Source organism: Salmo salar, chromosome ssa19 (genome assembly GCF_905237065.1).
Source record: "Salmo salar chromosome ssa19, Ssal_v3.1, whole genome shotgun sequence".
Taxonomy (NCBI): domain Eukaryota; kingdom Metazoa; phylum Chordata; class Actinopteri; order Salmoniformes; family Salmonidae; genus Salmo; species Salmo salar.
In genome coordinates this window covers 66,263,342-66,279,474 of record NC_059460.1, presented here as the reverse complement: position 1 = coordinate 66,279,474, position 16,133 = coordinate 66,263,342, and the positions used below count along the sequence as shown (strand labels likewise).

The 16,133-nt window shown below is 45.9% G+C and overlaps 1 protein-coding gene across 1 annotated transcript in view; it reads right to left on the bottom strand.

The window, feature by feature from the left end:
- Positions 1-16,133, bottom strand: part of LOC106579414 (pro-neuregulin-3, membrane-bound isoform) — a 436,757-nt gene that overhangs the window by 75,861 nt on the left and 344,763 nt on the right. The window contains exon 4 of the mRNA XM_045702613.1: positions 1,814-1,840. Coding sequence (XP_045558569.1) covers positions 1,814-1,840 — 27 coding nt within the window. The remainder of the gene's footprint in view (positions 1-1,813; positions 1,841-16,133) is intronic.

Sequence of the window (16,133 nt, the reverse complement as noted above, 5' to 3'; positions counted from 1 at the left end):
GAAAAATGTGCAGCAACAGGTTGGATGTATTCACTAGTCATTGCATGTGGGAAAGGGCAGGTGGATGGATGAAACACTTCCCAGTCGAGATGGGGATATTCATGACAGAGAACACGCACCTTTGACGTGACAATTCAGTTGACGGGACTCAAAGGGCTGGTTTCCTGGACACAGATTAAGCCTAGGCCGGGATTCAATCCAAGCCGCTTTATAGAGTAGAACATTGAACTTTACTTTTGAAGGGGAAAATGCCTTTAAAAGGCGCCTCTGAAAATAAATCCCAGCCTAAGTGTAGTCCTGAACTGAAAAGCATGTTCATTGGAGATTCTGTGTCAAGTAAATCGGACCAAAGAGTGTATATTTCTTTCAGATGCCCCAAAACATCATATTGTCGACTGTATTGCTAATGAACGCCACTGTTACTGTGTGTGAATCCCAAGTCAACCCCTAGCCCTTTCCATGAGGCACCAGTGTAGATGTGAGAGGATTGGATAGGTGTGACAGATGTCACTGTGCTTGCATAGTCATACTGTGGGCCTACCACTTCCTATCACACCAGTATATAAAAATCGTATATAAAAATATATATAAAAATCGTCTTCTTCGGTTGCGACACTCACTACCGAGTTCCAAACTGCCTCTCGAAGCAACGTCAGCACAAGAACTGTTCGTCGGGAGCTTCATGAAATGGGTTTCCATGGCCGAGCAGCCGCACAAAAGCATAAGATCACCACGCACAATGCCAAGCGTCAGCTGGAGTGGTGTAAAGCTCAATGCAATTGGACTCTGGAGCAGTGGAAACGCGTTCTCTAGAGTGATGAATCACAATTCACCATCTGGCAGTCCTACGGACAAATCTGGATTTGGCAGATGTCAGAAGAACGCTACCTGCCCCAATGCATAGTGCCAATTGTAAAGTTTGGTGGAGGAGGAATAATGGTCTGGAGCTGTTTTTCATGCTTTGGGCTAGGCCCTTTAGTTCCAGTGAAGAGAAATCTTAACGCAACAGCATACAATGACATTCTAGATGATTCTGAACTTCCAACTTCATGTCAAAAGTTTGGGGAAGGCCCTTTCCTGTTTAAGCTTGACAATGCCCCTGTGCACAAAGCGAGATCCATATAGAAATGGTTTGTCGAGATGGGTGTGGAAGAACTTGACTTGCCTGCACAGAGCCTTTACCTCAACTCCATCGAACACCATTGGGATGAATTGGAATGCTGACTGTGAGCCAGGCCTAATCGTCCAACATCAGTGCCCGACCTCACTAATGCTCTTGTGGCTAAATGGAAGCAAGTCCCCGCAGCAATGTTCCAACATCTAGTGGAAAGTCTTCCCAGAATAGTGGAGGCTGTTTTAACTCCATATTAATGCCCATGACTTTGGAATGAGATGTTTGATGTTCCACATACTTTTGGTCATGTAGTGTATATACGCATTCACACACAGGAGAACATGTGCAAACACACACACACAACATTGGACAATGCATTTGCAAACAGACACACAAAAATACACAATGAAGGCCTACACACACACACACACACACACACACACACACACACACACACACACACACACACACAATGCAACCAGTCAAGCACACTGCAGAGATCCTTCTTTCGATTGCAGACAACGCTAGCTTCCATGCAGATAGAATGCACCTATGCATCCATGGTGACCGGAGAATGTTCCTCTTTTCCCAGGTGAGCAAAGAGGGTTTTGCTCGATTGTGTTTTTTGAGCACGGTATTTTCTGAGAGGTTGAGAGAAAATAAAGAGAGATTTACTGCATAAATGAAAAGTTTACTTACCCATGAACTCGATGCCCAGTTCACCCGCTGCTCCATCCAAGGCCACAGCGAATAAGAGACGGAGAGAGAAAGAGATGGACACAGTGAGAGAGAGGGAATAGATTAAGAAAAAGTGAGGGAGAGCGATGTACAGAGAGAGGAGATGGGAAGAGGGAGAAGAAGAGGGGGAGAGAAAGAGTGGGAAGACAATACAGCGTTATTGAACAGCATTTTATATGAAACACAGTCAGAACCCTCACTCAGGCTTTACCCACTGGAGCACTGCAGCTACATTACTAGAACCTGGACTTTGGTTGACTTGCCTCCCTAAAATCCCTTTTATTTTTTGTTGAACATTTTTTTTCAAACATAGAAATTAATACTAGAATTGAGACAGACCTAAAATGCCTTTCATGTTTCAAGTCCAGACAATAAGAAAGCTTTCTTACTAATACTAGTACCTATGTTGTAGTGATAATTGTTCGCTCACCACCTCTCTGACCCCAACCTTATGTTCGTTTCAATATTCTACTTTGTTATCCCAGTTCTTCTGCTCCCAAGACTGTCAGTAAAGACAAACACGCACAAAGACAGATGTAGGCTTAAACATACACACACACACACACACACACACACACACACACACACACACACACACACACACACCGTGTGCACCTTTCTCCATGCATTAAAGCATTTTTCCACAATCCCAGAGCTGGGGCGATAGATAAAGAGGAGCACTCGTGTTCCCTTCATCCTGACGTGGGCCTCCTCCTCCTCCCTTTTGACGTCACTGTAATATAATCTAATTTAAATTTAAATAAAACCCTCACACTTAATTCCTTAACTGACAGAGGTGGTCTGGGTTTGACAATAGAATGCGGCTTGCAGGTCCTGGTGACAGATTATTTGGTGGCCACAGTCAAGAAAGAAGGGAGAAGCAAAACTCCCTGACAGCGTGAAAACCGTATGTTAGGAGATGCATTTTGACAGTATCATGGGAAATGTGTCAATGTCATACGAGTCATAATCCCATAATATACGTTTGTTTCACAGAAAACTAAAAGTATGTTACAACCCTTTATAAAGGGTACTCAAGGGTACCTTCATGTAAAGTGTAACAAAAATGTAAAATGGCCAAATGATTAAAAGACACTGGATATATAGGCAGGCAAACTGAATGAGTCAGTATTAGCTGCCAGTGGTGCTCCCATTTAGTTTAAAGTGGTCTCCAGAGAATGCCATGAATCTGAATGAGATAAAATAGGGAGAAATGGTAGTGACAGGGGTAGGCATGATTGCAGTTTTTAGCTCTGCCATTGACAATCGTGAGAGGTGGTTGTGACATTTGAGACAAATTCTTTAATATTGTGGTGGAAAAACCTTTGACAGGCCCAGAACAGTCTCTTATTGATGCTGCCAGTTTAGTATTGCCGATTCATGCGTACCCACCGATTTCCCACCATAACAACCCAACATTTATCTCCTTTAATCGCTCTACTGTCATCGCCTGCACAGATGATGTCATTAAGCACTGATGCACATCTGTTCCTCTGGCATCACCGAGATAGGTCTGGAAAATGTGTACAGTCATGAAGCAAAGCCCCCCATCCTTTGCTCTGGCATCTCAAGGCACCCTTGGGAGGTATTTGTGCCATCATTTGAAACCTTGAGTAACCATGGAGAATATGAGGAGGCCATGCTCCACGTCTCTAGTCGTTTGGGGGTGATTACGAAGAACAAATCTGCGCCGCTGGGGAAATAATAGCAGGAGTGAATCAAATCTTAATCCTTCCTTTAGTTGGTGGTGAGAGGGAGCCTGGTTCTGGCTACCGCTAGCTGCTGCTGCTTACACAGCTCTAATACCTTGACAGATAAATACCCTAATTAGAGGCCCGCTTTCTCTCCAAGCGAGCCAGTCATGAAAGCTTTCGCGTTGTTATTATGGGGTATGTGTGTAAATTGTTGAGGAACATTTTTTATTTAATCCATTACGGAATAAGGCTGTAACGTAACAAAATGTGGAAAAAGGGAAGGTGTCTGAATTCCTTTCTGAATGCACTGTATCCTGCTCTTTAACAGTTTACAGTTTACAGACACTAGACCAACTGTAAAAACGAACCCTGATACACAGTCAAATTAGTTCAGAGAGTACGACTGGGAGAGGTAGGTGAGGCCAAATGTAAGATTGTAGCCATTCTGATAGATGTGTGGCAGAAGAGGTGGGACAGCGAGACCAAGGGCCAGCATTTATATATGCCCTCCAAAGAAAGGTTGGTGGACCAAGATTCAAAGGTCATGTTGTACTGGGATATGTTTCGGGTTGCCTCTGAGAATAACATACACAGACACAGTGACTGAGATGTACAGTCGTGGCCAAAAGTTTTGAGAATGACACAAATATTAATTTCCACAAAGTTTGCTGCTTCAGTGTCTTTAGATATTTTTGTCAGATGTTACTATGGAATACCTAAGTATAATTACAAGCATTTCATAAGTGTCAAAGGCTTTTATTGACAATTACATGAAGTTGATGCAAAGACTCAATATTTGCAGTGTTGACCCTTCTTTTTCAAGACCTCTGCAATCCGCCCTGGCATGCTGTCAATTAACTGCTGGGCCACAACCTGACTGATGGCAGGCCATTCTTGCATAATCAATGCTTGGAGTTTGTCAGAATTTGTGGCTTTTTGTTTGTCCACCCGCCTCTTGAGGATTGTCCACAAGTTCTCAATGGGATTAAGGTCTGGGGAGTTTCCTGGCAATGGATCCAAAATATTGATGTTTTGTTCCCAGAGCCACTTAGTTATCACTTTTGCCTTATGCCAAGGTGCTCCATCATGCTGGAAAAGGTATTGTTCGTCACCAAACTGTTCCTGGATGGTTGGGAGAAGTTGCTCTCGGAGGATGTGTTGGTACTATTGTTTATTCATGGCTGTGTTCTTAGGCAAAATTGTGAGTGAGCCTACTCCCTTGGCTGAGAAGCAACCCCACACATGAACGGTCTCAGGATGCTTTACTGTTGGCATGACACAGGACTGATGGTAGCGCTCACCTTGTCTTCTCCGGACAAGCTTTTTTCCGGATGCCCCAAACAATCGGAAAGGGGATTCATCAGAGAAAATGACTTTACCCCAGTCCTCAGCAGTCCAATCCCTGTACCTTTTGCAGAATATCAGTCTGTCCCTGATGTTTTTCCTGGAGAGAAGTGGATTCTTTGCTGCCCTTCTTGACACCAGGCCATCCTCCAAAAGTCTTCGCCTCACTGTGCGTGCAGTTGCACTCACACCTGCCTGCTGCCATTCCTGAGCAAGCTCTGTACTGGTGGTGCCCCGATCCCGCAGCTGAATCAACTTTAGGAGACGGTCCTGGCACTTGCTGGACTTTCTTGGGCGCCCAGAAGTCTTCTTCACAACAATTAAACCGCTCTCCTTGAAGTTCTTGATGATCCGTTAAATGGTTGAGTCAGGTGCAATCTTACTGGCAGCAATATCCTTGCCTGTGAAGCCCTTTTTGTGCAAAGCAATGATGACGGCACGTGTTTCCTTGCAGGTAATCATGTTTGACAGAGGAAGAACAATGATTCCAAGCACCACCCTCCTTTCGAAGCTTCCAGTCTGTTGTTCGAACTCAATCAGCATGACAGAGGGATCTCCAGCCTTGTCCTCGTCAACACTCACACCTGTGTTAACGAGAGAATCACTGACATTATGTCAACTGGTCCTTTTGTGGCAGGGCTGAAATACAGTGGAAATGTTTTGGGGGGATTCAGTTAATTGGCATGGGAAAGAGGGACTTTGCAATTAATTGCAATTCATCTGATCACTCTTCATAACATTCTGGAGTATATGCAAATCTCCATCATACAAACTGAGGTAGCAGACTTTGTGAAAATTAATATTGTGTCATTCTCAAAACTTTTGGCCACGACTGTATAGGGCACCCAAACTTAACTGGCGGATCACGGTCTGGGCCCGGACCCAGAGAATGATCAATCCGGACCAGACAACATCGCATTTTATTATATAAAAGTCAATACATTATTTTTAGACACCTTTAAAAAAATCTACCTGGCGCAGCGGCCTCTAACTCAGCAACCCTTCTTTCTCACTCTCTCTCTCTCTCTCTCTCTCGAAGTAACTCCCACCTATACTAGTGCCCCGTATCACCCAATCACATTAATCCAAATAACCTCAGCGGAACCTTGGGACAAGCAGGCAGAAAGAAACAGAAATATTTGACCTCGGTTCAACTGTAAATATCACAGATAGAAGGAGCTTTGTTACCACTATCTGTTAATATGGCTTGTTAAAAAAAAAGTTGACTCTGAAAACCGTATATTCAAAGACGAGTGGACGGAACAGTACTTATTCATTCTCCCCTCAACTAGCACAAAACTAATGTGCTTGATATGCAGTGAGTCCGTAGCTCTCGTGAAAAGTGCCAATGTTAAGCGCCATTATGACACCAGGCATAGTCAATTCAATCAGACATATCCTCTGAACACGGAGGTGAGAACAAACAAGATTAACCAATTCACATCCCAATATGAGAGGTCCACCAAAGTCCTTGTCAATTACCTGACAGCCGAACAACATGCAATGGAGTGTTTACTGAGGATAGCTTGGGTTTTGGGAAAACAGAAAAAAACTTTTTCAGATGCTGAGATGGTAAAATAATGCATGTGCAAAGTTACTGACACCTTGCTTGAAGGTAAAAAAAAAGATGAGCTCAGAGAAAAGATCAAACAGATCCCACTGTCAGATTCCACAGCAATGAGGAGAACTGAAATATTAGCTGAAGATTTAATTTCAAAACTTGATGAGGCCATTCAGAATGCACCATGCATTTCATTAGCTATGGATGAATCAACAGATAACACTGCTAATGCTCAGCTTCTGGTGTTTTTCAGATTTTTTAACTAAACAAAGAAGGAATTCTGTGAGTGGCTGTTGGTCTTAACAAATCTATAATGACACACACGGGGACAGGATATCCATGAGGCAATCAAAGGGATGCTGACAAAAAGGGGGATAGATCTCACGTCACTGGTCTCCATCACCACAGATTGAGATCCAGCCATGATAGGAAGAGGGAGGGGACTGGTTTCACATTTGAAAGAGAACCACCCTTACCTGACATTATATCACTGCATCATCCATCAATCTGTCCTGTGTGCCAGTCTGGGAAAATAGTATTCGGAGGTCATGACGAGGATGATGAAACTGATACACTTTTTGAGAGCAAAATCATCCCTACAATACCGCCCACTACGAGGCATTCTGACAGAGGCCAATGCCAGTTTTGATGACTTACTACTGCACAACAATGTGAGATGGCTCAGCAAAGGCAGGGTTTTGGAACACTTTTGGGACAATCAGGAGGAAATCAAAGCTTTCTTATCAGAGCAAAAAGAGTGACAAGTCAACTCAGTTTTCTGAGTTTTAGGAAGATGAATATGGAATTGATGGCATTTTTGAAAGACATTACATCAGACCTTAATCAACTGAATGTTAAGCTGCAGGGATGGAACAACACAATGTGCGATATGCTAACATATCGCACAAAAATGATCTCCAGGGAGAACTTGTCCACTTCCCCAATCTTCAGATGCAAACGCAGGGAGACAAAGATGTTCCCCACCATGTTGATTTCATCCAAGGCTCGCTTTGATGACTTGTTGGAAGAGAACTGCTGCTGCTCATCTAGAACCCCTTCTTGGTCACAAATGTGACAAAGTTGTCAGATCTTCAGATGGGTAGATGTTGCATCACTGCAAATTGAGTGGATTGAGCTGCAAACAATGTGGCTTTGAAGGAGCAGGCTGGTGATTGTGACCCTGTCATTTTCTGGGGAAAGATGGTGCCTGCAGCTGATGTCCTGTTCAAGAAACTGACACTATACATCCTGACCATATTTGGCTCCACATACAGCTGTGAATCAGCCTTCTCCACAATAAACTTCATTAAAAACAAATATCGCACAAGGCACACCAATGAACACCTGTAACCAGTGTGTCGGAGTTGCTCTCACACCATTTGTGCCAAAGTTCAAAGCATTGGCAAGAGATAGAAAGAGTAATTTCTCTCATTAATGCAGGGCAAGGCCCAGAGTGACTTGTACATGAAGATTGCATGGCCCACAGTGACGTTCTGTGCATTCAGTTATTGGTTTTGTTCAACTCTCCTTTGTTCTCCGGAAAACATGCACTTTATTTTTTTTTATTTTTTTTAAAAATATATATATATATATATATTCAAAGCCCATGCACAATGGCTACCGGTACACTTTTTGCATAGACAATTATACAACCACTTTTGTTCTTCAGCAATGCTGATGCAGTGTTTCATATGTTTACATTCGAAATAAGTTGTAATTCAATCAGATTCTTAGTCTAATTTAATGTATTTAATGTACATTTAAATAACAACATATTTCCTAAGTCGTAGACGACTATGTTTGTTACTTCGCTGTACCACAGTGCTGATAAAGGACCATATCCATCTGGACCTTTGCCACCTTGTGTCACTGGACACAAATTCATGTGTCTCGTGTCTGAGCCGCAATTCAACGGCTCAGAAACAAGCCAAATGTGGCAGGGTCTACAGACAATGTACCTATGTAAGAATGCTGTTCATTGACTATAGCTCAGCCTTCAACACCATAGTACACTCCAAGCTCATCATTAAGCTCAGGCCCTAGGTCTGAACCCCGTCCTGTGCAACTGGGTCCTGGACTTCCTGACAGGCCACCCCCAGGTGGTGAAGGTAGGAAACAACACCTCCGCTACGCTAAACCTCAACACAGGGTCCCCACAAGGTGCGTGCTCAGCCCCCTCCTGTACTCCCTGTTCACCCATGACTGTGTGGCCACGCATGCCTCCAACTCAATCATCAAGTTTACAAACGACACAACAGTAGTAGGCCTGATTAGCAACAATGACGAGACAGCCTACATGGAGGAGGTGAGGGACCTGGTGGAGTGGTGCCAGAAAAATAACCTCAACGTCAACAAAACAAAGGAGCTGTTTGTGGACTTCAGGGAGACAGCAGAGGGAGCACGCCCCTATCCACATCGGCGGGACCACAGTAGAGAAGGTGAAAAGCTTCAAGTTCCAGTGTACACATCACTGACTATCTAAAATGGTCCACCCACAGACAGTGTGGTGAAGCAGACGTGGTGAATAAGACGCAACAACGCCTCTTTATCCTCAGGAGGCTGAGGGTCTTATGTGCCAAGCCAAATTTTTTCAGCCTTCTAAGGCTGAAGAGGCGCTGTTTGTTCCTTCTTCACTAAACTATCTGTGTGGGTGGACCATTTCAGATTGTCAGTGATGTGTACGCTGGGAAACTTGAAACCTTTTACCTTCTCCACTGCGGCCACATCTGTGTACGGTTATTAAGGTTGGATGGGGATGGGGGGTTGGAAGAGATTTGGGGGATGGGTGAGGGTTTGTTAGAAGTTAGTAGGGCTCTTTTTAAATGTTCTTAGCAGTACAGGATTAGGTAGGAGGGTTTAGTTTTTCTTAGTGTTTGTTTCTTCATTTAATATGTAAGCTGTGATTGACTACACAGTACAGTAGGCGGCAGCCTTTTGACTGTTTATATTTTTGGTGTATCCGCCTCCCACAGGAAGTGGGCACTTTGAGTCATGCAGCTCGGGGTCAACCTGTTGTGTGCTTTGCTCTCTGGAACAGAGTGCCGCTAAAAGGGGTGATCAGAGGGGTAACGTTGAGTGTAGCGGTGGATCAAATTAAAAGGAATATTCCTAGTGTTTGTGAGTCCCGCTGTTTGGTGAGACGTACTGTAGACTTGGCAGCAATGGTGAGACTGAGAATACCATATCTGTTTTGTTGAGCTTTGACACAGAATTTGTTCCTGATAAGGTCAGGTTAGGTTGCATTTGCTATTCTGTGAGGGCCTATGTTCCGAACCCGTTTTAGTGCTTCAGGCGCCACGGATTCGGACATGTTGCAGCAGTGTGTAGAAGGGAGATCCCATGATGTGAGAAATGTGCAGCAGTGCATAGTCAGAGGGAGTGTAGAGTTGGGATAGAGAAAGCACTGTGTGTCAACTGTGGGGCTGCCCATACACCAGGGGATCCGAAGTGCCATGTGAGAGAGACAGGTTGAGATTGCCAGAGTTCGAGTGGGGAAGAAAGTGTACTATGCTGAGGTAGTGAAGAGAGTAGAGGATAGCCCAATGGTGAATGAGACGATTGGGAGGCCCTCAGTGAGTAGGCCTGTAGAGAGAGAGCCAGAGAGGATGAGTTTTAGATTTATTGTGTTTTTTTTGCTGTGATTAACTCCACTGCATTGATGGAGCGTAAATCACAGAAAATAGATGTGGTAGTTGCAGCAGAGAAATATTTGGGTGTGAGAGATTTTTGTGCAGAAGATCTACAGGAAGTTTTGAGAGAAGGGGTTCCGTACTCCCAGACCGATAGCCTGGTGTAGGATCGTTTACAGAGACAAAGTAGTGGGATGGGGTGGTGGGTTTTGGGGGATAGTGTATAGGTGTAGGCAGTGGCAAACCATGACTATAGGACCTAGGCCTTCAGAGGGACTAAAAATCTTCCAATACGTTGTATCAAACTCAAAAATCAAGAAAATAACAGAAAACATAGTATAGCATCACTTAATGCGCCCAACATTATATATTTTGTGTCGGACCATTCCAGTTCTAGTGAAAGAGAAGCAATGTTTTTTGATTACATTATTAATGAATCAAACAGACCATGCTGGCCATGCTTCCGGCTGCCACACATGAGACAGAACCGGCATGGACACAACATGTGACACACAACATAAAATAATGCGACCAGCAAAAAGGAAAAAAAAACACTGTTTACACAGCCTAACACCACTATCACACCATCACCAATAGAGACAACAACAGTGTGATATCACAGGTGACAGGCTCATGGTGTTGAAAGGACAGCGACCGTAATACCTGTGCACTCCATGGCGCTGAAGGAGAGCCAGTTTTGGTCAAACACGTAGACAAGGCTGACAGACAAGCGACAACAGCCATTTCATTTTCAAAATTAAATGAACAAACCAGCTATTACATCCCATTGCAAATATATTTTATCAAGTTCATCACACTAACCAGTGATCTAAAGTTTAAATGCAACAATGTTTCACAGTCATTATTGTTAAAGAGATAGTTTACAGCAAGTGAGCTGCAACAAAAACAGTGCCACTCACAAGATAATGATAATTTGTAAACAAAGTTTGAAAGTTAATCTTAAAAAGGGTGATGCTAACAAATTAGCAACAACATCCACTACCTGATAACAGCTGCTGCAGCCGCCGTCGCCATTGTCACACTACTACAACTCAAGCTAGCTAACATTTTCACACTACTAAAACACAAGCTAGCTAACGTTACTAGCGTTAGTGTGGGGAAACTACTGCTTGCACCACTGATTGTGCCTCTTGTTAGACCCACAGAGAGAGAACTGGGCCCAGATTCACAAAACCTTCTTAAGAAGAAATGTATTCTTAACTGCCATTTTTTCCTTAACTATAGACTTAAGAAGAAAGTTAAGCAAAGTTGCTATTCCTCAATAAAGTTATTGGAATTGTTCTAAATTTGATTCTATGTTTCTTCCTAAGAAAAAAGTTTAAAAGAAATGGGATTCTTGTAAATAATGCTTTAGGATTTCTTCTTGGAAATGTACTGCACATTAGGACAGCTAAACCCTTGTCTTGTGCAGACTGGGCACAGGATGTGAGCATTTTAATGACTAAAAACATCAATGTGAACCTTATTTTGAAGAGCTTTGACTAAATAATGAATATTATAATAATCATTTTTGAAATGGTCCTATAAAATCAAATGATAGCAAAGCTAAATGTATTGATTAAAAAAGTTATTCAAATTACAATAGTTAAACAAAATGGCAATAGTCAAAAACAGAATAATCAAACAGGAATATTTTGTGATTCAAAGCTTACTATGATACTGTACATTAAAGGATGGAAGTTCTTTGGGTAGCTGCTAGAGAGCAGGAGAGAGAGAGGGAGAACCCACAGAGGCCCCTCAGAGATCAGCTAGATCCTCTACATGTCCCTGACCATGTTCTACTGAGGAAAAATCGACTACCATGACACTGTCATGTACTTGGCTGACCTTCTAAATGAAAACTTAAAAAGAAAGACCATGAGATCATGTTCTCTTCCAATCATCCTACAAATCATGATAGCCCTGAGATTCCTAGCATCGGGATACTTTCAAGCCTTGCTTGCAGGGACATTGGGAGTTAGTCCGTCCTCTGTGAGTCGGGTGGATAGTGCAGTGTGTGATGCAAAGATTTGTCTTCATGTGCAAAGATTTATAAAGTTCCCATCAACTGCAGCTGAACAAATAAGCACCAAACAAACGTTTTTTGAGGTGGCTAACTTCCCCAATGTCCCTGGCACCGGTGGCACGGTGCCAGGGTTTCCTGTTACAGCTAGACCTATACCTGGGCACCGTTAACCCGGCTCCCTCGGGAAAGGAGAGGGTGTCCGCCCTCATCTCGTGCCTCTCAGGGAGAGCTCTGGAGTGGGCCAACGCCGTGTGGGGAGAAGGAAATGCGGTCTTCGACCACCCGCCCGAGGGTAGAGCGGCGGGTGAGCGCCTCTTCCAGCTGAGGCAGGAGACGAGGAGCGCCCAGGAGTTTGCCCTGGCATTTAGGACCCTGGCTGCCGGCGTGGGATGGAACGACAGGGCCCTGATCGACCACTACCATTGCAGTCTGCGCAAGGACGTCCGTCGGGAGTTGGCCTGCAATGACACCGCCCTCACGTTGGATCAGCTGGAGGACCTGTCCATGCGGCTGGACAACCTGCTGGCTACCCACGGAAGTTCAGATCCGGGTCTGGTGGTTCCATCCCCTCGCACCCCCTCTCCTGAACCTATGGAGCTGGGAGGGGCGGTGCTTGGGAGACCGGAGGGGGTTCCAGTTCGTGCACCATCTGTTGCCGAAGAGGGCACACTGCCGGTCGGTGCCGGGTTGGTCCCTCTGGGAGTTGAGGCAGCAGCCAGGGCACTCAGGCGTCACCCCAGGTGAGTCTGCACCACTCTCATCCAGAGTCCTCTGTTGTCCAACTGTTTGTACCTGTTTGTTTTCCAGATTTTTCCCCGCATTCCCAGCATAATGCGCTCGTCGATTCAGGCGTAGCTGGGAATTTTATTGACAGAGCGCTCGCTCTTAGTTCAGCGATCCCCAATATTCCTGTGGTTAGACCTTTCCCAGTACACGCTCTGGATAGTCAACCATTGGGGTCCGGGCTAATCAGGGAAGCCACTATCTCCCTGGCCATGGTGACACAGGGGAGTCCTGAGGAGAGAATCAGTCTCTTTCTCATTGACTCTCCTGCGTTTCCCGTGGTACTGGGCCTTCCCTGGTTGGCTCGTCATGACCCCACCATTTCATGGCAACAGAGTGCTCAGGGAGGTGTGTAGGGGTTTCCGTTGGTGCTACTATGGTGGAAAATCCAGACCAGGCCCCCACTGTCGCATCACCCCCAAATATGCCGATTTGGCTCTCGCCTTCTGTAAAAAGAAGGTGACTCAATTACCACCCCATCGACGGGGGGATTGTGTGATAAATCTCCTGGTAGATGCTGCACTTCCCAAGAGTCACGTGTATCCCCTGTTGCAAGCGGAGACGGTGGCTATGGAGACATATGTCTCCGAATCCCTGCGTCAGGGGTACATTCGGTCCTCCACTTCACCCGTCTCCTCGAGTTTCTTTTTTGTGAAGAAGAAGGATGGAGGTCTGTGCCCGTGCATTGATTATCGAGCCCTGAACCAGATCACTGTGAAGTACAGTTACCCGCTACCTCTCATAGCCACAGCGATTGAGTCAATGCACGGGGCGTGCTTCTTCACTAAACTAGATCTCAGGAGCACTTACAACCTGGTGCGTATCCGGGAGGGAGACGAGTGGAAGACGGCGTTCAGTACTACCTCAGGGCATTATGAGTACCTCGTCATGCTGTATGGGTTGATGAATGCTCCATCAGTCTTCCAAGCCTTTGTAGACAAGATTTTCAGGGACCAGCATGGGCAGAGTGTAGTGGTGTATATTGATGACATTCTGATATACTCCGCTGCACGCGCCGAGCATGTGTCCCTAGTGCGCAGGGTTCTTGGTTGACTGTTGGAGCATGACCTATATGTCAAGGCTGACAAATGCCTGTTCTTATAGCAGTCCGTCTCCTTCCTAGGGTACCACATTTCCACCTCAGGGGTGGAGATGGAGAGTGACCACATTTCAGCTGTGCGTAATTGGCCGACTCCCACCACGGTAAAGGAGGTGCAGCGGTTTCTAGGGTTTGCCAATTACTACCGGAGGTTTATCCGGGGTTTTGATCAGGTAGCGGCTCCCATTACCTCACTGCTGAAGGGGGGCCCGGTACGTTTGCAGTGGTCGGCTGAGGCGGACAGGGCTTTTGGTCACCTAAGGGCTCTGTTTACCTCAGCTCCCGTGCTGGCCCATCCGGATCCCTCTTTGGCGTTCACAGTGGAGGTGGACGCGTCCGAGGCTGGGATAGGAGCCGTGCTCTCTCAGCGCTCAAGCACGCCACCAAAGCTCTGCCCCTGTGCCTTCTTCTCGAGGAAGCTCAGCCCGGCGGAGCAAAACTATGATGTGGGGGATCGGGAGTTGTTGGCTGTTGTCAAGGCGTTGAAGGCGTGGAGACATTGGCTTGAGGGGGCTAAACACACTTTTCTCATCTGGACTGACCACTGCAACCTGGAGTATATTTTTTATATATTTTTTATTTTACTGTTATTTTACCAGGTAAATTGACTGAGAACACATTCTCATTTACAGCAACGACCTGGGGAATAGTTTCAGGGGAGAGGAGGGGGATGAATGAGCCAATTGTAAGCTGGGGATGATTAGGTAGCTGTGATGATATGAGGGCCAGATTGGGAATTTAGCCAGGACACCGGGGTTAACACCCCTACTCTTACAATAAGTGCAATGGGATCTTTAATGACCTCAGAGAGTAGGACACCCGTTTAACGTCCCATCTGAAAGACAGCACCCTACACATATCCGGGCAGCGAGGAGACTGAATCCTCGTCAGGCAAGGTGGGCCGTGCTGCGCCAGAAAGCCAGCGCAGACCATCACTGCAGTGAGGACCGGGTCTCTCTCTCGACCCGAAACCTGCCCCTCCGCCTGCCCTGCCGGAAGCTGGGGCCGCGGTTTGTGAGGCCATTTAAAGTCCTGAGGAGACTGAACGAGGTTAGTTACAGGTTACAGCTTCCCCCGATTACCGTATTAACCCCACATTCCATGTGTCTCTCCACAGGCCGGTGGTGGCTGGCCCGCTCTAGGAGTCTGAGGTGTGGGAGGTTCCTCTGCCGAGGGGGCCCCGCCGTATTCCGTTCGCTCCATACTGGATTCAAGGCGTCGGGCGAGGGGCCTTCAGTACCTCGTGGAGTGGGAGGGGTACGGTTCGGAGGAGAGATGCTGGGTTCCGGTGGAGGACGTGTTGGACCCTTCACTGCTGCAGGAGTTCCACCGTCGCCGTCCCGGTCGCCCTGCACCGCGCCCTCCGGGTTGTCCACAAGGCCGGTGTCAGCGTGCTGCTGAAACCGCGCATCAAGGGGGGGTTCTGTCACGACTCCAGCCGAAGTCGGTCCCTCTCCTTGTTCGGGCGGTGTTCGGCGGTCGACGTCACTGGTCTTCTAGCCATCGCGCTCCACCTGTCATTTTCCATTTGTTTTGTCTTGTTTTCCCGCACACCTGGTTTACATCCCCCTCATTACTCTACGTGTATATTATCCTCTGTTCCCCCCATGTCTGCGTGTGGTATTGTTCGTTTCGTTACGTGTGTGACGCTTCAGGCTGGTTTTGCGCCGGGTAATATTGTAACCTGTGGTTTTGATATTTGTTACCATTCTGTGTAAATTTGTGCGCTATCACTTGTTCCCTTGGGCCGGAGTATGTTGACGCAGTTGCGTTTGGCTGTTTTCCTCTGCCTGATTAAAATGTGACTGTTCACTCATCTCTGCTCTCCTGCACCTGACTTCCTTTGACCAGTTGCGCACACTCTGACAAGTTTATTGTCCTTAAGCCATTTTGCCACAACTTTGGAAGTATGCTTGGGGTCATTATCCATTTGGAAGACCCAGTTGCGACCAAGCTTTAACTTCCTGACTGATGTCTTGAGATGTTGCTTCAATATATCCACATAATTTTCCATCCTCATGATGTCATCTATTTTATGAATTGCACCAGTCCATCTTGCAGCAAAGCACCCCCACAACATAATGCTGCCACCCCTGTGCTTCACGGTTGGGATGGTGTTCTTCGGCTTGCAAGCTTCCCCCTTTT